The 23,804-nt window shown below is 31.1% G+C and overlaps 4 protein-coding genes across 5 annotated transcripts in view; 2 read left to right on the forward strand and 2 right to left on the reverse strand.

The window, feature by feature from the left end:
• On the forward strand, nucleotides 1-20,974 carry LOC119834227 (putative protein FAM10A4). 2 transcript variants are annotated; one of them, XR_005287994.1, is made up of 10 exons: nucleotides 1-152; nucleotides 256-456; nucleotides 596-684; nucleotides 1,586-1,797; nucleotides 2,416-2,525; nucleotides 2,637-2,796; nucleotides 3,188-3,346; nucleotides 3,843-3,978; nucleotides 6,364-6,818; nucleotides 20,963-20,974. XR_005287994.1 is itself a non-coding variant. In XM_038358559.1 (9 exons), exons 2-9 carry the CDS (start codon nucleotides 272-274, stop codon nucleotides 6,432-6,434), a joined length of 1,122 nt encoding a protein of 373 aa, XP_038214487.1. In that variant the 5' UTR covers nucleotides 1-152; nucleotides 256-271; the 3' UTR covers nucleotides 6,435-6,986. The 2 variants fall into 2 exon arrangements, 1 of the variants encoding a protein (XP_038214487.1); XM_038358559.1 differs by lacking the exon at nucleotides 20,963-20,974 and having other exon boundaries at nucleotides 6,364-6,986.
• LOC119834226 (39S ribosomal protein L38, mitochondrial) lies at nucleotides 6,476-9,756 on the reverse strand. Its single transcript, XM_038358558.1, has 4 exons — nucleotides 9,431-9,756; nucleotides 8,515-9,077; nucleotides 8,062-8,223; nucleotides 6,476-7,629 (listed from the first exon to the last, which is right to left on the reverse strand). The coding sequence occupies exons 1-4, from the start codon at nucleotides 9,613-9,615 to the stop codon at nucleotides 7,355-7,357; spliced, it is 1,185 nt and encodes a 394-aa protein (XP_038214486.1). The 5' UTR covers nucleotides 9,616-9,756; the 3' UTR covers nucleotides 6,476-7,354.
• LOC119834224 (lysine-specific demethylase lid-like) lies at nucleotides 10,992-16,238 on the forward strand. Its single transcript, XM_038358556.1, has one exon. The coding sequence runs from the start codon at nucleotides 11,587-11,589 to the stop codon at nucleotides 14,011-14,013; it is 2,427 nt and encodes an 808-aa protein (XP_038214484.1). The 5' UTR covers nucleotides 10,992-11,586; the 3' UTR covers nucleotides 14,014-16,238.
• The window catches only part of LOC119834225 (synaptic vesicle 2-related protein), a 17,126-nt gene continuing 10,715 nt past the window's right edge, over nucleotides 17,394-23,804 (reverse strand). The window contains exons 3-14 of the mRNA XM_038358557.1: nucleotides 23,687-23,793; nucleotides 22,720-22,816; nucleotides 22,290-22,414; nucleotides 22,122-22,185; nucleotides 21,277-21,402; nucleotides 20,625-20,696; nucleotides 20,351-20,490; nucleotides 19,886-20,046; nucleotides 19,630-19,738; nucleotides 19,324-19,408; nucleotides 18,279-18,368; nucleotides 17,394-17,701 (exon numbers count right to left, since the gene is read on the reverse strand). Coding sequence (XP_038214485.1) covers nucleotides 17,564-17,701; nucleotides 18,279-18,368; nucleotides 19,324-19,408; nucleotides 19,630-19,738; nucleotides 19,886-20,046; nucleotides 20,351-20,490; nucleotides 20,625-20,696; nucleotides 21,277-21,402; nucleotides 22,122-22,185; nucleotides 22,290-22,414; nucleotides 22,720-22,816; nucleotides 23,687-23,793 — 1,314 coding nt within the window. The 3' untranslated portion in view covers nucleotides 17,394-17,563. The remainder of the gene's footprint in view (nucleotides 17,702-18,278; nucleotides 18,369-19,323; nucleotides 19,409-19,629; nucleotides 19,739-19,885; nucleotides 20,047-20,350; nucleotides 20,491-20,624; nucleotides 20,697-21,276; nucleotides 21,403-22,121; nucleotides 22,186-22,289; nucleotides 22,415-22,719; nucleotides 22,817-23,686; nucleotides 23,794-23,804) is intronic.

Consider the following 23,804-nt stretch of genomic DNA (forward strand, 5'->3'; position numbering starts at 1 on the left):
AAAAGAAGTTGGCAAGTGGCAACACTGGACTTGTGGTTGTCATATGTCATATTTCAAAGTACGACGTTTTTCAGCAATCAAGAATATTCTTAAATTATTCAGATTGCATTGACATTTGTTTAAATAAGTAATCTTTTCTTTGCCGAAAAGACGTAAGTACATTTATTTCCTATGATCATATCACACAAATTATTCCTTTTTATTTTTAAGTACCTATTTATTTATTTACTAAATAATACATATTGATACCGGCAGCTTATCAACCAAAAAAATGAGTTGTCCATTTAACGAAGAGCAGCTAACGCAGCTAAATGCTTTCGTTGATCTCTGTAAGGCTCAACCACTTATCCTCCATCATCCGAAATTGGCATTTTTTAAGGATTATCTGGTATCACTCGGCGTCCGTTTGCCAACAGCTACCTTTGGCTCGAAGCCATTTACTGCATCAGGAGATGGGTAAGTAAAGCTTTATTAAATTTTCATTTCATTTAGTATACCTATTTCTTGCCATTTGAATATTGATCACAGTCCGGTAGACATATAAACTGGGGATTTGTTTAAAACCTTTAAATCTTATTTAATGTTTTTCAACTAGACATCCTCCTACAAGCAATTTAGAAGAAAATGCTGCAAAACCTGCATCCTCTGAATCTGAAGAGTCTGATCTAGAACTTGATATGGAAGGTAATACTTTATAATTATGTTTTTATTTTTCTGTGCACACTAAATCTATAATTTTGTTAGATAACTTCAATGTGCAGTTTACATTTATGATTATCATCATTAAATGAGTAGATCTAGCTTGTAGTTGTCCAGATGGACAACTTGATAAGTCTATCAACAACATTTATTAAATTCTTCTTTTAATAAATATGAAATATGGCTAATTATATGCTTTTACCTCCTTTACAAAAAAAAAGAACTTTATGTTCCTATGTTTGCGCTGGGTCTTCAAATTATTTGGATAAATGTAACATTTTTTGATTTGAGCTCTTAAATCTTATACCTTTGTTTGCCACAGACTATGTTACATTAACATGTCCTATTATTATAGATTTACAAAGTTATTAGTTTCGTGAGAAATTTTGAAAGAATAGAAAAAATTTGTCACGAGGCAGGATTTAAAATTATAAAGCATTTCAATGCTATAAATCTAAAAATTAAATTTAATTAGTTTCGTGTTAATATTTTCAAATTTTATATAACTGTTTTATATGTTACTCTTCTATCGTCAATAGTTTTCACAGTGCTAGTGGGATTAAAAGATTTTTGTTTAAAATTTACCTATATTTATATATTACTAGAATTTTCAACAATTATTACAAATTATTAGTTATGAGCTTTTATTGTGAACTAGCGGCCCACCCCGGCTTCACCTATGGTACATATATAGCCAAAGCCTTCTTCAATAAATGAGCTATCTAAAACTGAAAGAATTTTACAAAATGGATCAGTAGTTCCTGAGATTAGCGCATTTACACAAACAAACAAACTCTTCAGCTTTATAATATTAGTATAGATAGTAATTAAAAACTTTTTGACATATTTAGTTCATTTCACAACTTATATGTAATTTCCTTGTTAGGAGTAATTACAAGTGCTGATTCAGAAGCTACTCAGGAAATGGGAGATCCATCGAAAGAAGTCACAGATGAAGAGAGAGACCAATCTGATGAGAAGCGCACAGCGGCAATGGAGGCTTTCTCTAAACAGGAATATGAAGAAGCCATCGCTTTATACACAGAGGCTATTAAACTTAACCCACAAAGTGCTGTGCTCTTTGCAAAAAGGGGTCAAGTGAGTTCATTGTTAGCTATAATTGAATACCAGAGTTTTCATTGTACTTTGTATGTTAAAGGAATTCATTCATTAAATTGAAAATAGGTCAGAAGTTTATGTCAGGTTTTTTTTATGCATAACAAATGCTTATGAAATTCATCTTTGCACTTGTATTGTGTATAAATTATTTTACTAGCTGTGACCTGCGGTTGAAACCGCGTAAGCGTGCTGCGTAACCGTATCCCGTAGGAATATCGGTATAAAAAGTGCCTATGTGTTATTTCAGTTGTCCAGCTACCTACGAAGCAAAATAGTATTATTATTCACCAATAGATGTCAGGAAAAAAAAACACGAATAAAACACGAATATGACATTTTCTAAAAAAAAATTCCTAGCTAGATCGATTTATCGCCCCCGAAACCCCCTGTATACTAAATTTCATGAAAATCGTTGGAGCCGATTCCGAGATCCTAATTATATATATATATACAAGAATTGCTCGTTTAAAGGTGTAAGATTTACAAACCATTTAATACCACACAATAATTGAATATGTTAATAGAATAAAATATAATAAATATTTCTTTAAAATGTGTAAAATGTATAAAATGTATATTACTAATATTTGATTTCAGGCATTTCTCAAACTGAACAAACTACATGCATGCATCAAAGATTGTTCTCATACCCTGGAGTTAAACTGTGATAGTGCAGCTGCTTATAAGTTTCGTGGTCGTGCCTATAGGTAAGAATTTATGTGCTTATTCATTTAAACAATTTATCTTTAACAATTATAATGCTTTTAGTTCCTTCTTGTTCAATATAAAGTATCCGTTAATAATAAATTAAATTTCAGGCTCTTAGGCTCTTTTGAAAATGCCTCACATGATCTTTGTGAATCTCTTAAAATTGACTATGATGACCAAGTCAATGAATGGTTGAGTGAAATCAAGCCAAATGCTGATAAAATTCGTCAGCACAAGCTCAGTAGGCAGCGCAGGAAGGAAGACAAGGAGGTATGATAACAGATTTTATTTAAGAATATTATGACTGCGAGTTTGGAAAAGTAAAAGTAACATACACAATTACGTATGTAATTAGTAAATCAATTATGGTTTGTACAATTACTAGTGCTGTTACTGTAGGTGATGCAGCAAACTAGCTTAATCTTTACTGTTCAATTATTGGCTAACTTTACTAAATGGGTCGAGAGACAGAAATTCAATTCCTTAAGCGCGATTATGGGTGCTGGTTCGAATTCCCGCCTCACGATCAATTTTTTTCTTTTCTTTGAATTTTTCAACAGTGAAAAGCAAAATGACGGGTCATTTTGTAATCGACAACATGTAATATGTGCATATTATGTACAAGTTTAATGTTAACTAGATTCGGCCTTTACCATTTCAGCACTCTGAGAAGCTGCGTCGCGCTCGCGAAGCCCAAGAGGCGGAGACCGCGAAGAAGCAAGCAAATCCGGCCGCGGGTGGTCCGTTCAATATGCCCACAAACTTGCCCTCCTTCTTTGCTAATGTACTCAATAACCCGGAAATGATGGCTGCTTTTGAGGTAAACAAATGTATCGTTTATCGTTAAATTGGTGTACCGGTTTTGCGTTGGTTTTTGTGGATAGCATTCATTTAAATTTCGTATTTTAATATTATTTTAAAACTTATTTGTATACCAAAGTTCCAAACCAAACCAAATGGCGGTTGTAGCGCTTACCATCAGGCGACCAACCAGCTATATTGCCGAAGTTGACATAAAAAAATACAAATGTCGTTCAAAGTTACTTACTCTAATATAATATCAGCCATTCAAGATGCTTGCATATCTCATTTCAACAATTATTAGAGCAGCATTCGTAACTTCCTTTCTTCGTAAGATTGGTTTGTGAGTGACGGAATCTACTTTGGGGCATAAAGTTAAGCCTACTTAATAAAAACCACTATAGATCATGTATCAATTAGATGTACGAAAGGCATTTATGATTAAATTCATTCTTGTTTGGAAATATTTTGTTTTAATCAACATACATAAATAACCATTCTATGAATATTTACAGGACCCAGAAGTCATGAATGCATTCTACGATGTTTCCTCAAACCCAGCTAATTTCGCAAAATACCAGAACAATCCCAAGATAGCAGCTGTGTTTGAAATGTTTCACAAGAAATTTGGCAATACAGCCTTCGCAAAAGGTAAGATTTGTAATTATATCTTTATTGCAATCTATAATTTAAAGTTATTCAGTGAAATTTAAGAATATAGATATAAACTTTTTAGTTTTATAGCATTCAAATGCTTTATGCTTTAGATATTGTCGTGTATAGAATTCAAGTCCTTTCATTCTTGGGTTTTTAAGTAAGATCTTTAGGAATCTTTCTTTTAAGTCTTCTAATGGCTGTTTATCATACAAGTCGATGTTTATCATTCATAAGATTGACTACTAGCTTCTTTGAGTGATGGGTAATATGCTCTTTATACAATTATTTTCTTTCTGATATCCCCTCTCTAACCAGATCTATGCAAAGACACAATCGTTGTGATCTAGTATTTGTAACATACCAAGGTGCATTTCATACCATTCTTAGCATTTTTGTTTTAAGTCTTTTAATTATCTCGTCATTAGCTTTTACTGCTGATCACTGAACCTGCAATCCATATTTTTTATTTTATTTTATTGGTTTCCAAACAACTTATCATCATCAGTCCATATATGTTCCCACTGTTGGGACACAGGCCTCCTATGAGTAATAATGTACAACAAATACTGTTCTATGTTTAAATCTACTCTATGGATTCACAAATTACTATTTAGTGCGCAAGATTAACTAAACAAAAATTCTAAAACTCTAAACAGAAAAAAAGATTACAACTAAATTATCAGAAAATAGTGCGGCTTAGGTGCTACGCAGAGCAGCAAGGACTAAGGCACGAAAACTGTCAAGACTTGGAAAATATGTCAATAGCGTAATTTTTATTGACTATTTCATTGTATAATGGGCACAATCTATAGACTGGGTCATTATGTGACGTACAAAGGCGAGTGTCAGTTATATGAAAGGGCTTTGTGTTCCTAGTCATATGTGCGTTGCAATATAAACAAAATCTACAAAGCATATCGGTATGAATGTGATTATTGATAATTTTAAACATATAATATGTTAAATCAATGAATTTGCGGTGCAATTCAAGGGAATCTAAATTAATTTATTATTTAAATAAAGGCGATTTTCATAGATGGGTAAGAATCTTCTGAGGTGTTCGCGATTGTATAAAGAACGTATAAATCGTTTTTGTACCGATTCGAGCTTGTCAATGAGTGAGTGAGTCTTACAAAATATTAATTATTATGTCCATATAGGCTTAATATTGCATTTATAAAGATACAATTTATTGTTAAAAGAATGTTGCGATTTTATGTTTAAGAATCAGAGCATTTTATTATCATAAGTTATAATAATATTTAAATAAAAATGAAATCTTTATACAACCATTACATTAACACTTTTTATGTCACTTCATTGTATTCATAAACGATGACATCTCCGCTTTTTCTAAGATATTTTTCGAATGTAATCGCACGCACGCAATTTTCCACATCACTAGAAGTCCATTATGTATTTCCTTTTCGAATCGAGGCTTGTTAGGAAAAGGCTGTTTAAGATTCTTCAAGGCTTTCCATAATACGATAGTTGGATTCTGCAGTAGTGTCTATGTTTTTTAGGAATATTAAGATATTATTATGGTTTTCTTTTTTTTTAAGTAATATTTTGAGTTGCATTTGTAAGTTTTTTATCCACAAATACGTATTTCACGTAATTGTTATCGATTTCGAGCATACGTTTATCAGCTAATAGCATCTTGAACTCCATGTAAACTTGTGTTTCTGCCATCCATAGCATGTCAATGTTTGTCTATTTGTCTCAAGATAATCATTATAACGACCCATTAGCATTATATAGGGCAATTTTTAAGCAGTTGAAGGAGATATTATCAAATTTTGGCAGTGTAGTGAGTTGATACATCATTTATTTCATTCTTCAGTTTCGTTTCTTTGTAAAATAAATAGGTTTTCCTACGCTCTGTAGACTTAAGAAACTTGCCGTTTTGGAGTTCAAGATAAAATTTACTTGTTCCTTTATAATTTGCTGGGTGGATACCATCACAAAGTACGCATTTCACGTTGATTGGCCTCGATTTCACATTTGATAAATATAGGACTAGTAGTCCCAAGTTACCCCAAGTTAATACAATAATTGATATAGAGTATATGTTTTGATGAGACACATTAAAAAAATATCTCGAAGCTTATTTGGTCTATTCAAATACTTTTCCTATTAATATAGATAATAAATTTAGCGCAGCCATGAAATCAGGATCTCTCTATTTCTGATAAACACTTGGCTTGGACCATTAATATGGGACATTGAATCTGTGTTGCAATGTTTTGAAAATTATTTGTTTTTCTTAATTACTCAATTAAGGAAAAGGAAAATCTTACTCCATAGAGAATACAGGTGAAATAGTAGTAAACTGCATCGAAGCGAAAACCCCATCTAATGAGTTTTATAATATTTCAGATTTCCCGGCCGGCGCTCAAGCGACTGGAGCCACATCGAAACCCTACGACGATGACGTAGGACTAGACTAAACACTAAATAAAACAGATATTCATTTATCTTTTAATTCTTGCCTAAATTTAAGGTTTCTATGTATTGTCTATGCTCTATATCATTATTATGGAAATAATTTTTAATATTAAAATTAAGTAGGGCCAAATAGAGCTCATGCATACACACTGTTTTATCGTAATCTGTGAAAGTATGTAGATCAAGGCATCTTTAAGTTGCAAATTCTATTTTAAAACATTTTATTAAGGGTATATCATCCACAACTTTTATGATTAATGAAATGTATGAAGAGTTAGCATTCAACTTTCAAGCATATCATCTGAAGTAGTATTTACGTGTGTATGGACTGTAATATGATGCATTTACATAAAAATATAACTCTTAATGTCATATATTCTTCTGATGTATTATAATATATGAAGTGCTTTAATTGGCAGGTGCTCAGTAACAGTCATAATTATTTGTGTATACCGATTGCGCCTAGTTCTTTGCTTAATTGTATTTATTACATAACTGTTATAAAGTCTGATTATGTTCTTTGAAATTTTTGGTTTTACAATAAAATATTCTAATTAAATTTGAATTTTCTTCGACCCAAAGAACTCATTCAATAATGATATTTTCAAACACAGGAATTAGCTGCGCCAGTTATATTTCGGGATAATCGTCATATAAATATCACAGAAGTGTACCTTAAGTATTTATATGGACGAATATTGGTTGGTTCCAGTTACGTGAAACGGTTACTATTCAACATTTGTAAATTATAGATACTTCTTACTTCAATAGACGACAGTGTAAGAATCATTATCATAATCTTAAATGTATTGCAAACCAAAATTTGTGCAAAATGTATATTTTAACCCAATAAATACAAAGATTATAATTTTCCTATTATTTATTACTCATTTTACTTTAATTTTAAAAGATAAAACTAATTTTACACATCATTTACTCTACCCCAGCCCAAGCGTATTTTCTTTTCATGCAGTTTCAACCAAGATGGCATTGAATGTGGCAATGGTTGAGCATTTGGGAATTTTAGTGGTGGAGGAGGACTCTTGAAGGGATCTTCGTTCTTAAGCTTGCGTAATAAATATTCTTTGCTGACTTGTTTGGGATCTCTATATTTGTCCATGTATAAATTAAATGGTCTCCTTAGAGGGAACCATTCTTGAGGACGAATGTATGGTTGTGGGAAGTCATATTCATAGACTGTAAAAAATAAAGCACTTATGATTTACACTTAACAGAAATATGCATTTCTTTGTATTATTTATTATATTCAATATAATATATTCTAAATAATGTTAACATTCATAAATTCTCAAATTGGAAGATAAAATTGCTCCACCCGCATGATCCAAAATAATTAACAGCTGTTGTCAGACAATTTTTAAGAAAGCACATCTACAAGAATTTATATCTTTTGGAATGATTAAAATGCACACCATAATGACTCTTCCCATGGCGATAGTGTTTCCTTGCTTTGAAAAAAAAGTAGCCTATACCTATCTATCCCCAAACACTTCATGAAACATCTGTTGAAATATGTGAAATATGAAAGAAGTACAAACTAACTAACACTTTTGCATTTACAATATTAGTAAAGATTTCATGAACATAGATTTAAAAATGTCTACTCACTTGGCTCCTTCTTGTTCAAGGTATTGTTGAAGAAATCTCTTACACTTAAATCCCAGTCACACTGATAAAAAGCCAGTCCTGCAGGCGTTATGTTGTCTTGATATTTTTTGTACCAATCTCTTGTGACAAAAGTTCTATCCTCTAACGAAGCCTTGGATCTAACTAAAATGAAAATACAAAAAATATAAAATTACATTTTCAATAAACAATAAATTTGTTATTTGTAATGTAATGATACAAATTTATGTAAAGCTGGAGGCTGTTTAAATGTTTGCTCTTATAGTAAAGTAAGTCACAAAATAAAGTATACATATGAAGTAATCAATATATTAAAAATTGAAAAGAAATCTAACATTCACATTTAATATATTGTAAGCAAAAATGCAAATCCACTCTTCACAAAATTTAATTATTATTTTGAAATGAGTATAAGTAATTTATACCTACACATACCTTCTGAGAGTTCATAAGAAACTTTTCCATCCTGTTTATATAGAACAAATACATATCTATGGTAACCAGTACCCTTCAATGGAAAAGGTTGTAAATAATCTACAATAGTATCACCCTTGTCTATGTCTTTACCAGGTATATTTCCCACTAGCCAGTGAACATATTCCTTATCACTTTCTGTTAAATGACCATCCAAACTGGTTAATACAAGTGTCCATAGGGAATCTGCATCTGCATCATAAGAAACAACTGGTGGTTCTAAAGCCTCGGCTGGTTTTATCAGATTACCCGCATAAACAGGCAAGCAGGTTCCATCTTTTAAATCATAAAACACTTCCAAATTTAAAAATGGAATGAAGTAGCCTTCGCCATATAAGTGGTCAAAAATTGCATAGTGGTCAGCAATTTGTTTTTTATGTTGGGGACCCAAAGTTTCCAACCAGACTTTTCTGGCTTCTTGCAAATCAATGTCTAGCTTCTGATTTCTGGAGAGTCTCTCTAATTCCTTATCACTTTTTAATTTCTTCAAATGCTCTAGTTGTTCATGGCGAAAATCAGTTTTTCTGAATGAAAATTAAAAACAAAACAAAAAATTATATAGTTCTTATTCATAGTTAACGAAAGTATAGAGACAGACTTGTTACTACATAAATTGTTATAATTAATAATGAAATGAAAATATGAATAATGAAAAAAATAAGAAACATTTGAACCCCTATTGGCAAAAATAATTATTATATGTAAAATGAATATTTGCTTATCTGGAAATTTATTCTTATAGTAATTATTGAAAACTTAGCTTGCAGTACCGAAATATCAAGATATTATTGAAAAATTACTTATTATGTTCGATTACACAGAAAATGTTTGAGTAACTATGTTTGAAAATAACAATTTAAAATATTAAAAGTATTACCGCTCCGGTGGGAACCCAATGTCTATCTTTGTTGTATATAATTCGTCTTTGTAATTTAATTCATCCAATCGTTCTTTTATTGTTCTGCTATAAATGGGTGGCTTTCCTCTGAGCCTGTGACCTAACCTAACTTGTTGGATCTGTAGAGCATTTTGGCGACATGCGCCATAAACTGAATGTAACATTTTAAATTATAAGCGAACTTTCAATAAATTAATAAACAATGTTTTTTCACGTTACAGAATATAATAACCGTTTAGATTCTAATAACACTTAAATAAAAAGCTGATGCCTGTCAAAATCATTTCAATCTGTCATTTGTCAAAAGTCATACGGAACTAAAAGTTCAAGTTTGGTAAGTAGTATGGAGGCTAGGCCCTCCATAGAAGGTACGTAGGTTACCAATCAGAGTTGTATAATGGTATAACTTTTTGGGTGGATCCCAATGTACTAACCACCATACCATGTAATGCTGCAGCATTGAGCAAAGAATAGTATAGTACGACTATCCTCTACTAGTAGTACTAGAGGGGATTTTGGCATTTACTCGAGCGCATCAGATAGGGAAGATAAGGGAAGGTACCTTACTTTTGTATGAGTACCTCCAGCCACTATGAGCTGTTGAAATCGGTGGTTGCATACCTATATAAGTACTGCAGTTTGCAGCGTACAGTCATAGTCTTTTAGTTAGCAACTCAATAGTGGAGGAAATTAAAAGAATAGAAAAGATATGATCTCGAGGCGGTAGTAACAATTTGAATGCTATAAAAATAAATATTTAACTCAAAACTAAAGTTAACATTACAAACTAAAAGTAGTAGTGGTCAAATGTTTTCTCCAATAGTATTCTTATATTATACTTTGATGTTACATTACGTTACATTATATTACTATTTCACAGAATACTCACAATTTTTTTTTTATATTTTATAAGCTTGAACGTATAAAAAATAGTTAAGCATACCATAAACGATTACTATCATTATTGAAAAAAAGGTTTAAAATATTATTTTCATTTTAAATGAGACATGCAAGAATCTTGAAGTGCTCATTCATTATAAGGTGTAGAGTACCTATGTATTACTGACGGTGGCAACTTTGTATAACTTTTTTAAAATTTAATTTAGAATGAATTTCTTTTCCTACAATTATTTAAACAATATTTTAATTTCAAGTAATGAAGCAAATTTAAGTATTTTGGTAATTAAGAATAAAAACTTTTGACTTATTGTTTTAAGAATTATATGCGTATTTTCAGTAATTACTGAAAATACAGTGAATAATGAATTACACCATTCAGAAATCTTGATAAAATAGGCATATTTTTTTTTTTTATTTGGCACTCGGGTGACCATATAATATTTTTCGACATCTTTGTTTAACTTCGAAAAAAAGAAAAACAGGAAATTGGGAGTTACATCTATGTTCAATAAAATATACTGTACATCTATCCAGGAATACTAAATACACTTGTAGTTGTACCACTAGAAAGAGTGGCAAAGGTGTAATTTTATTGAATTTTTAAGTCGAATATATTAAAAACCAAGGGCCTGTAATTGACACAAAGATTATTTTTCTGAACCTCCACAACGTCCTCTACTTGTAGTTGCTATATTATCCATTCATTACACCACACTCTGTATATTCTTGTGGTATTTAATTTTTCAACTTAACTCGTATTCGACCGACTATGAGTTTGAAAAATCGAATCGTGATCGTAGTCGTGACGAATCGTACAGCGTAAACTAATACGTGCTAATACTATCATCCGTCGCTGGTCGCATCGCACAATCGATTTATTTTATCACGTTTTCATTTGGATTTTTGACTTTCGTGTGTTGTGAATTATGAAGTAATGCAAAGATCATAGTGACAAACTGCATAGATCTAAGTGAAAATAACATTTTGTGCGTGCTTTGCAATGAACCTTATCGTTGTGGTGTAAATAAAGGCTAATTACTTGAACCTAAATAAAATGATCTGTTGACAATAATTGTTGAGTGTGCATATATTTTGTACAAAATTTTTAAGAAGCCATTTACACATGGCGAAAAGTCACGTAGACTGTGTTTTGTTTCGTGTAATGTTTGGACGTCGAAATATTTGATAATACATGGATTATTTCGTTTTATGAGAATCGTGTAGTGTTATCTAAAATGGATAGCAAAAACATTCAAAAAAATGCCATGCATAAAAGTGCGGAGTTCACTTTTACTCCACCACCTGAAGCTCCTGTTTTTGAACCTACGTTAGAAGAATTCACAGATCCTCTAGGGTATATAGCAAAAATACGTCCGGTAGCTGAAAAAACTGGAATATGTAAAATAAAACCGCCAGCAATATGGCAGCCACCTTTTTCTTTGGATGTGGATAAATTAAAATTTATTCCACGGATACAAAAAGTCAATGAATTAGAAGCTATAACTCGGCTAAAACTGTTATTTCTGGAAAAAATTCTTAAATTTTGGGAACTTCAAGGATCACCGTTAAAAATACCAATGATCGAGAATAAAACATTGGATTTATATTGTTTAAAATTTTGGGTGGATGAAGAAGGTGGTTTCGAAAGTTGTAATACTCCAAAAAAATGGCGAAAGATTGCGAACGCCATGGGATATAGTCAGAATGCTAATACAATGAATTTTCTTAGAAGTAATTATGAAAAGATTTTATTACCATATGAAATTTTTGAAAAAAGTAAAGCGGATATTTTAAAGACTGTAAAAAAATCAGAACCCAAGCCAGAAGTCAAAGATGATGATGATTCAGAGCAGCAAGTTATAAAAGAAATATCAATTGAATCCATTACAAAAAAAGAGACTTTAGTTGATGAAAAACCTCATTCTAGTATTAAGAAGGCAAAGACAGGTTCTGATATAAAAGTTGAAATGGATGTAAGTAAAGATAATGAAGCTATAAAACGTAGCAGAGAACTAAGGCGATTAGCTTGCTATGGACCTGGCCCTAAAATGCCAGGGTTGAATGATGAGGAATTTGATATTACAAAATCCAGAAAGAGGCCCAGGTATGATTTGGATCCACTTGCTGTATATATATGTGCAATTTGCCAGAAGGACCACAGAGATGACTTGTTATTAATATGTAATGGGTGCTCTGATACATACCACACATTTTGTTTAAAACCTCCTTTGACATTGGTTCCTGATGGGGATTGGCGTTGTCCATGTTGCATTGCAGAAGAAGTCCATAAACCTGCTGAAGCATTTGGTTTTGTTCAAGCTGAAACTGAATATACACTGCAACAATTTGGGGAAATGGCTGATAAATTTAAATCTGATTATTTTGGAATGTCTGGGCACCTGGTGCCTACAAATGTGGCAGAAAAAGAATTCTGGAGGATAATATCGTCAGTAGAAGAGGATGTAACAGTAGAATATGGGGCTGATTTACATTCCATGGATCATGGTTCTGGTTTCCCCACAAAATCTTCAATCAATTTGTATCCTGGTGATCAAGAATATGTTGATTCTGGGTGGAATTTGAATAATCTTCCTGTGCTGGACGGTTCTGTATTAAGATTTATCAATGCAGATATATCTGGGATGACTGTCCCCTGGATGTATGTTGGTATGTGCTTTTCTGCATTTTGTTGGCATAATGAAGATCATTGGAGTTATTCTATCAATTATTTACATTGGGGTGAAGCTAAAACATGGTATGGAGTCCCAGGTAGTGGGGCAGAATTACTAGAGAATGCTATGAAAGCAGCAGCACCTGATTTGTTCAAATCTCAGCCAGATCTACTTCATCAATTGGTGACAATAATGAATCCAAATATCTTAATGGCAGCAGGAGTACCAATTTATAGAACTGATCAGAATGCTGGAGAATTTGTAGTCACATTCCCCAGAGCATATCATGCAGGGTTTAACCAAGGTTATAACTTTGCAGAAGCAGTTAATTTTGCTCCCCCCGACTGGCTTAAAATTGGTAGGGAGTGTATAAGTCATTACAAAAACCTTAAAAGATTTTGTGTGTTTTCTCATGATGAATTAATATGTAAGATGGCTTTAGAAGGGGACCGTTTAGATTTAGAGACTGCATTAGAAACACAAAAAGAGTTGGTCCATGCAACAGAAGAAGAGAGTCGTTTAAGAGCTCTTGTTGCTAAAAATGGATTAAAAAATGTTCAAAGGACAGCATTTGAACTGCTTGGAGATGATGAAAGACTTTGTGAAGTATGTAAAACCACATGTTTTTTGTCTTCTGTGTCATGTGCAGATTGCAAACATATGGCATGTTTACAACATGCTGATCAGTTTTGCAAATGTCCAGTGGAGAAAAAGACACTATTTTACCGATATGATATGGATGAGCTGCACATTATGTTGCAGACTATTGATTTTAGGGTAAATAGTTTTGATAAGTGGATGACTGAAACAAAAAACATTCTCTTGCCAACAGCACCAGATATTGGAAGATTGCAAAAACTGAAAACTTTAGTAGATGAAGCAGAGGAATTAAAAATACCAAAGTGTACATTATTATCTCAATTAAAGGATGAATTTACAAAAGCAACAAAAAATGTTGAGCCCATTGTTATTGAATTAGATGATGATTGAATAGGTATTATATTAAGTAGTCTCCTAGTACAAAAGTTTGAAAGTTTACCTTGGGTAAAATGGAATTAGATTTCATTGTGATTGTGTTTTGTGAGCACTTAGGATGTATATTAGGGTGTAAGGCGTAAGCATTCATCTATGGAGCAGCTTCAAATAATAAACTTCAGTTAATACAACAGAGATGTTCATTTATTAATGATATTAGTGCTAATATGTAATTGGACTGTCATTTAATATTTAATAAGAACCTGTAATTTTATCAATCTTTATCAAAACAAAGTTAATTAAATGAAACATAATTATAAGATGTAATTTTAATTAGCTTATATCCCACCGTTGGTTAACAAATTATTCTCTAATGTATCCTATAATTTAATATTTAATGCCCTTGTAAAATTTTTTTTTGATCTCATAAAGTATTACAAAATTTCATCACATATTATTATGTTATAAATTCTCAGATGTTGATCAGACTAAATACTCTATTATAGATTTAAGAATATGATTGTCACATATAAAAAGCTGTATGCTTTTCATTTCTATCCATTTGTTATGAATTATTATTTGCTTAAAAATCCCATAAATAAAAGGCTATGTTGTATATTATGACATACATGAAATATTGAATAAAATTTAAGTAAATTATATGTACTATGATGACTTAATGCACACTATAGTGATGAAAAATGATAATGGCATATGGTACGATTTAGTGCCATTGTTTTATTGACTGATTTGATGTAAATATCATTATTAAGGATAATTTTAATTTTGACAGATTTTATAGTTATACCAGTGGACTCGAAATCAATTTTGAATGTGTGTTCATTAACAATTTAAAAGTAACTTACAGCACTTAAATGTCATTTTTGCGTCTATCTAGTTTTAGAATTATTCTTTAAGATTGGTGTAATACTAGAATTTAAATTAAAAGGAGTTTTCGTACAATCAACATTAAAAAATAAAATGTTACTATGCTTGATAGCTTATATAGCTTTTCTTTATTATTTTCGCAGATTTCAGTAAAGTATAGTTAATTAATTTGATTTTGTAAATTGAGTAAAATAAAGATATAATTAAAGATATAGTGCATAGGGCAAAAAATCATTGCGCTTAAATGTTGTTATTGATATTTTGCTTGCAAGTTTATTTTCATAGAGTAACAGTACAGGAGCCAAGTAACTAATTTGAAATGTAAATTACAATTTTCTAATAACAGTATTACATATTTAGTTTGAACCCAAATGCATTATACTTTTTATTTATAAATACACGTTTAAATATGGACGGCACAGAAACAGACGGCACTTAAACTAAAAAAAATTAATTATTGAAGATTTTGTATTATACAAAATTTTCTTTGTAAATGAATACTTTACAAATAAATGTGGGATTCCAAAAATATTAATAAATAATTATAGTTCGCACATTCCGTGTTTTATTACCCCCTAATTAAGAAATAAAATAATACAAATAACTGTGTAAATAAAAATTTATTTAGTGCATTTATAATTAAAGTAAGATCTTATTTAAATATTGTGACTAAAATATACATAATTCTATTTTTGGTGCTGTTGTCTCATTTGATTTCTAAGAATTAACAAAAAAAAGGTTAATATTATCAAATAATCGATGATATAAAGTATGTACATAGTATTTATCACAATTATGAATTGATCATAATATATGGAATATCAATACACGTCAGAACATAAAGTTTATTAAGCCGAATAACCAAAAATCGATTTATTTGTTTAATGTAGTTAGCAATTATGCTTTAACTGTTGATAGTTGATCAATAAAAAGAGACTCACTTATTTTATTGGTAAATGTGTGGTCGAAACATTTGAAAGCGAATATGAGCAGTAGTACAAATAGTCTTTGCAAATAAAATCTTTAAAGGCGATGTGATTTACGAGATATAATAAATTATTATAGCAACCGTATTTTAAACCGATTTAAAAACCACAAACTGGCGTTCAATACTGGAAAATAAAATAATATAGTTATTATAAGCGCTAGTTGCCGGTTATTTTTTTTCTAAAAAAATTGTTATAGAAATAATTAGATTTACCCTTTTAACGCAAAACAAGTTTAAATTATAATGTGTGTCAATTCACTGGTCATTTGTTGGAAGCAAACCCTGGGTGTGCAGACGTATCATTATGGAATTAAGAAAAGCCTATTCTACTTAAAGCCACATTAAGTATCAGATTGTTGCAAAAGAAAAAAAATCGAACATATATAAAAAATGTACCGACGAACATAGAACCTACTCTTTTTGTTTTTGAAAGACGGTAAAAAAGGACATTTACCACTTCATATTATAAAGAGCAAAACATTACTTTAGAGAAATAGAAATTGATAACAATTTTCATGTCATTCGGAGATATTTAAATACAATTATATTATATTATATACTATTTATGTATTATAAAATAGATGAGTTAAAAAAAAAATAAACCACGTATCTGAAGTAACTTTAAATAATACGTAATATTTTGTAGTAATACTGTAGGTTTTTACCTAATTGTATACTTATAGTAAAACAGTCATATATTGTATAATTTTCGCAACGTCCAAGTAGTTCATCAGAAAAAATAAAATATCTCTACCTTATTTTCTTGGGTCACTCAAAATTTTGTGAGTCATTTAATTCTAAGAATTAAGTAAACGATACCAAAAGAATAAAAACGAGTAATTATACAGTCTTCTCAGTCTTATTGCTAATATATTATTATAAAAATGCACATGTCACATTGGTTGTAATGTTAGATAATATAATGATGTGTTAGATAATACTACTAATTTGTAACATTATAAACATGAGATTAAATTTTCTAAATACACATTTAATTTCGTAAGAATCACGTTTGGCTTAATCTTAAAAAAATGGACGGTTTAAATGTTATGCTAACGTTGATTATAGATTAAATAGCTATTCGCCCATAGTAGGTCACCAATCGGCCAATGTCACTCAGTAAAGTTGTAGCTTTCTAATGAGATAAATTTATTTTGTAAATCGGTCCGGTAGTTTTTGTATGAAAACATTACAAACATTCTAACGTACAAAATTTTCCCTTTTATAATATAAGTATAAGATATAGAGATAAATAGAATGTAAAAAAATTAACAAAACACTTATAAATATTATTTCTTTTAATTACTTTATGGAAGACTGTTATTCTTCAATTAAGTAAAGCTTTGTTAAAACTAGATAAGTACTGTACAAGTTTGTTAGATACCTACAGCAAATCAAAATCTTAGAATTACAAAAAAATCAGATCCAAATAAACCACATCATGTTAACTACCAAAGGATACACATAATATCTCAGTTAATGTGTCAATAAAGCAATTACAATAAATTCTTAGTTTTTTTATTTAGACGGAAAAAAACAAGAAAAGCTATTTTATATGTGTGGATGTTCCTTTAAATATCAGTACCTAATTAGGAGTGTAGTACAAGGTAATCATATACATAATTCAGTGGTTAACATTAACGGTTACATAAAATATATCAAATTGTATAAATGTTCAGTCTTGGGCAGTTAGCTTGTAGCCGTAATGGTATCCCTCATTTCTCTGCCTTTCGTCTCTATGGGTAGTGCGAGACACGCTATTGCAGCGAACAGAGCTGCTAGCGAGTACACTCCGATCGCGATAACAATTGAGTTTTTCAGTAGAACCTGAAAAATAACGCAGAAAACATGTGTTTAGATAGCTATTCTCGAAACAAAAATGAGAATGTTTGGGAATGTGAATTAAGGTTCTGTGAGTAACTTTACTTTTTTTTTTAAAGCAATCAGTAAGTAAGTAGCTACTTCAATATTATGAAAACATCAGTAACTTTTTCATGCTTTTACAAGCGGTTTAAAGATCAGGATATATATTGAGAAATATGGTTACATACTTAGATTAGGTACATAATTTGGTACTATAAACTAAAGCATTGACCATATTAAATAATAAAAATTAATAATACTTTTCATATTTAGTATAAAATGAACGAATGGCTTTATTTGCATTCTGTATTAATCACTACATAGTATAAAACAAAGTCGCATGCCGCGTCTGCTGTCCCCATATATGTATGTACGTATGTATACTTCTGCGAGATCTTTAAAAGTACACATACGATTTTGATTGTTTTTTTTAATAGATACAGTGATTCAAGAGAATCGTTTATTTGCATAATGACATTTATTAAACTACTTTGATTTTAACGCGTGCGAAGCCGCGGGCAAAAGCGACTAAAGTATATACCTGTGCAACATATGGAGTTACCATAGCGCCCAACCGGGCGACTCCGCTGCAAGCACCAACTGCTGTAGAACGTAACGCTGTTGGGTACACCTGGAATTTTCAGTAATAAGTTATTATATATACTCATTTAATATGTATCAATACTACCTGCCACAAAATATTAAAAAGACAAAATGGAGGTATCAATGCCTTTGTGGAAAATTGTGGAAAAATGTAAAAGCGTCAAGAGGAACTAATTGTATTGTTTTCTATTATGTTGCATTAATATCTCTTTTACATGAAATTTATTAACATTATGATTTTATCTTCAAATGTAGAAAGGTCGCAATTGGAAATGCACGGACATTTCAATACTCAATGGCGGATTAATTTTTTTTTCAATAATCTATAAGAATTTAAAACAATAATTTCTTATACGAATAAGTTACAATAATCAAAGGGCTTTTAACAATAAATATCTACATAGTCACAGGTAACGGGGTGCAAGAGCAAGAGGATGCAAAAAAGCATATAGAAAAAATACATATTTTTAGCTGACTCAACCAGTGGAACGGTACACTTGTCTTTTATACTAATTAAATAATATACAAAGTATTTCAAAAAAAAAAACAAGTAATATATGATTCTAGAAGTGTAAGGCATAAGTTCTCGGTATTTGCAGATCTATTACCAAAGATTCTTAGGCAATCAAAAAGAGCCATAGCCATGGACTGGTAATATACTAACAGAACCGGTCGCTCATAAGAATTGTTTTAAGGAAAATGAACCAGACTGATAGTAGTATAATTAGTATATATTCGGTTCGGCTTATTGTAGAGGATTATTGGAGTCGAGATAGAGATAGTTTCGATTAAGGAAGTGTGTCTCGTTCTTTTATCTTGCCAGCTTAAAAATTCTGTGGAGTCATTCTAAAAAAACATTAGATTGCCATCGCAAATATATGATAAAACAATAAAACGTCTTAACTGTATAAACAAAAGAAATTAAAAGTCTCATTTATTTATTTTGATTGACTTCCCTAAAAATAATCCTGGTCTTTATTTACCTCTGGAGTATAAACGTAGGCCGCTTGGAATAAGCCAGCGATGATACCGCGAGCCAGAAATAGAATGCACGTCAAAAATGTACGGCTGAAAAATGAGTAAACAATATACAAATCAACATCAACAAAATGCAACATCTATATTGTATTAGATGACCTCAAATGTAAAAAACATTGCAACTGATTTCATATTAAAAATTTCAATACTGCTGGGTTCGTACTTGAAATCTGGTGTATGGTTATTGTAAATATTATTTAATACTTATAAAAAACTTTTATTAAAAGCTGAAGTAAAGTATTCATACTCACTTGGTATTATATATCAAAAGACAAACGCACATCGCGAAGATAACAAATTGTATCGCCATAGTTCTTTTTCTACCAAATTTCTCAATAATAAAAATTGTAGCAAATATGCCTGTGAACAGAGGAAACAATATTGAAATGTCACTAATGGATAAAAGTTAAAAATATATATAATTCTAATAATGCACATCATAGTCTCCGAGACACCTGTTCAATACTAGTATTGTTTCTAATGGATACTATTAACAATTTGATATACCAGGGAATTCAGCGAGGGTAGTCCACAATAAGTCCATATAGTCGGTAGTCTGCAGCGGGCGACAGTCCGCGGCGCACGTCTGCTCGCCGCCGCTCGGGCCCACCTCAAACAGCTCCGTCGTCATCAGCACTAGCCCGTAGTAACAGAACGCGCATGACATCCTAGTTATTAAAAAAATATGTTTAAATTAATACATACAATATTTATGAACATGGCAACATGGCATGCAAATTGGCATGTAGTATTTTTCTTTTGTTTGATTTTAAGCGAGTATTATACATTATAATATAATGAATAAATCGCGTTTAAAATCCGTTTAAAAGTCTTTTATTTCTAAAAATAATTTGCATGTCATTTAGTGTGTTTAATTTTCCTATTTTATTATCCTATCAGTATAACGTTTCAAATTTTACATTCTACTAATTATAATAAAAATCCTAATAATTAGTTAAAAATAATTCTTACCATATAACCCACAGCAGCAAGCTAGTATTCCGTAAGTGAGGTATCAAAAGGTGCTTTAGCCGACCTCGCTGACCAATACCGACTGAATCGTCGCATACTAGACGTCCCAGCAACATAGGACGTCCATTGTCTCGAGCTATCTAAAAATGAATAAATAATTATATTTTGAATAAATGTGATACAACATTTACACAACATTTAGTTTGCTAACATGATTATTAAAGATGGAATCATTTAGATCATTTAGAAACATGTTTCCGTATTTTATACTTACTTTTTCAAGTGTAGCTAACGCTTTATCGGGCTGACCGCTGGCTACATGGAAGCGAGCTGATTCTGGAAGCCACTAAAATTAAATTTGCAATTAGGGCGTTAATGAACAGAATTATGAGTGCCCAGTTGTTATAATTGTTAAGAAAGGATATGTAGGAATTTGTGACGTTGGATTGATGTATGTATGTTTGTTACACTTTGTTGCATAAATAAGTGGTTGGATATGTATGTCGTATGATACAGACTTTACTACTTTTACAGGTTATAAGTAGTAAAGTCTGTAGCAGGCACAACGCCATTGGTTTCAAACATGTATTTATTCAATCAGACTTCTTCTAGAAGTGCTTTAAAATCGTCATAGCATAGTTGTACCATTTATCATTTTCCTCTGGTTCGAAAAGCGTTATAACCTTATTTTATATTTATTTCACTTCAGATTCCACTTTGGTTTGCATAATTAATGCAAAAAATAAAAGTAATTGACAAATATAAAAAATGAATACTGACACCTTTGATTTTATTTTTTAACTAAGAAAAACGTTAACAATAATAATCATATTATGCTTTATGTATGGAAAGGATAATTACATTTCAAATACTATTGAATAATCTGTAATATTTTATATTTAATTATTAGAAACATTTCAACTTACAGGACATATAATTGCGAATATAAGCAATGGTATGGTGGATAATGCTAGCAGCCAGTGTACACCAAGAGTTGGCATTATTACTAGTGCTACGGCAACTTCCAAACACGCCCCTAAAGCCCAGAAACACTGTAAATATTAAAACAATTATTGTCACATATTTTTACTGTTGTAGAATTTTATTGAATTTAAATATTGGATTTCTCATTAATTTGAAAAGGAGTTTTGCAATGAACACAGATAAGAATTGGCATGAGATATTCGAAATTAAGATAATTCCTTGAAGAATGTACAATATTGAAATAAAAACTTTTCGATTACCAAAAAATAATAAATATTATATTAGTCACTATAGTATAAAACAAAGTCGCTTTCTCTGTCTCTATGTCCCTATGTATGCTTAAATACTACGAATACGCAACGGATTTTGATGCGGTTTTTAAATAGATAGGGTAATCACCCTAGAGGAAGGTTTATTTGTCTAATATCATCTATTAAACGACTCCAATTTAACGCGTGCGAAGCCGCAGGCAAAAGCTAGTATGAAATAATTTTGATGTTGAAAATTTGAAATTATCTCAATTGAGAAATTTTGAAAGAATAGAAAAAATTTGACCACGAGGCGGGATTGCTACGGTTTGGCAAAAAACGCGGGTTCGGATCCCGCCTCGTGATCAAAATTTTTCTATTCTTTCAAAATTTCTCATTTATAAAGCATTTCAATCTTATAAAACTAAAAATTAAAAAAAAAATTATCTCAATTGCCAACTACATTTTTAATGCAATACAGAACATAAACATATCTCTTTGTATATATATAAAAACAAATAATAGCAATGTTTACTAACATCAAGTAGAACAACACATTTCGCGCGTTGTTTGGTCGGCAAAAATTCAGCATACAATGTTACTCTGAAATCATAAATGAAATCATTCATAGATGCTATGATTTTCAATAAAAAATAATTAATACATTATAATCACATTATTTACAGTTGCCAGACACTGAAACTTACGATTGTGGAACACATCCTATTGCAAATCCAACAAGGCCTCTTAAAAACAGCAGCCATAGAAAGTTAGGAGCTATAGCACTCAGTAGACCATAGTAAAATAGTAAAACTCCACACATGCTTAAAGCCTGAAAAAATACAATGGAATAGTGGAAATAACAGAATGGTTTAAAAAAAATTTTCAATACTCATCTATTGGTAGAAACATTTTTGCTGTATCAAGATTACTTTTTATTTTCTGTATGAATTAATTACACATTATCTAGCCTATAAATAGTTTAACTAGTAAGAAGGTTATTGCAAAATATAATTACAGATATGAACAAACATCCATTAACTTTTATACTGAGAGATGATGGTCTTTTTTTCTTCTTCCCCTCCTTAATAAAATGTTATAGTCATAGATGACAATTGATTATACAATAATACTTACTATTTTTCTGCCATATCTATCACTAATGTTACCCCAAAATGTAGAACTAAGCATCATGCCCATAAAAACTACTGTAGTTGTAAGAGCTTGTTGATATCTGTGAAATATAAGGTAAAACAATATTTTAATTATTGATTGAAGTAGGACTATATAGCTACTAGCTGCGCCCTGCGGTTTCACCCGCGTAAATCCGTATCCCATAGGAGTATCGGGATAAAAAGTTGCCTATATGTTATTCTAGTTGTCCAGCTATCTATGTAGAAAATATCATTGCAATCGTTTCAGTAGTTCTTGCGTGAAAGAGCAACAAACACACACACATCCTTACAAACTTTCGTATTTATAATATTAGTAGGATTTTAATATGTATTGTCTCTGCTCCATCAATTGTTGAAATTGGATATCATAGAATTAAACGGCAGAACAAACATCAACCACTCTCTACTTGGTGTAAATTATCAATGCCATTCACATTTTAGTTTTTTATTCTTTAGATAGTTAAGCCCAACTAAGTGTTTTTTTTTTTCTTTTTTTACGTCACAGCCGCCAATGGAGCTGGTGGGACGCCGCTACTGCCCATGAAAATTTGGAGAGGCATAAGGTCCAAGTCAGACCTTACGCCTCTACAAATGATTTGCTGACTTAAAATTGGGAAGGGATTAAGAAAGAATTAAAGGAAAGGAATAAAGGAATGGACTGGGAAGGGTAAGGAAAAGGATATGGGCCTCTGGCTCCCCCACTCACCAAACGAAACACAGCAGAATGCTATTTCACACCAATTTTCTGTAGGGGTGTGGTACTTCCCCAGTGCGAGCTGGCCCAATTTGTGCCGAAACATGCTCGACTACCACATACAAATTGTAGTGTATTTTATTTTATGTCTAGTATGATTATAATACTATCAAATAAGAAAAGTACAAATGTCATAGAAGTTAGAAATTCATTAATTCTATAGTGAATGACTTACTTGCTTATATTCCATTCACAGTGTAATGCTGGTGACAATATACTCAATATAGTCATTTCCATGGAATCTGCCATCCAACATAACCCAGTATACAGAGATAACTTCACCTGAAACCATC

The sequence above is a fragment of the Zerene cesonia genome, chromosome 19, assembly GCF_012273895.1.
Source record: "Zerene cesonia ecotype Mississippi chromosome 19, Zerene_cesonia_1.1, whole genome shotgun sequence".
NCBI classification, from domain to species: Eukaryota; Metazoa; Arthropoda; class Insecta; order Lepidoptera; family Pieridae; genus Zerene; species Zerene cesonia.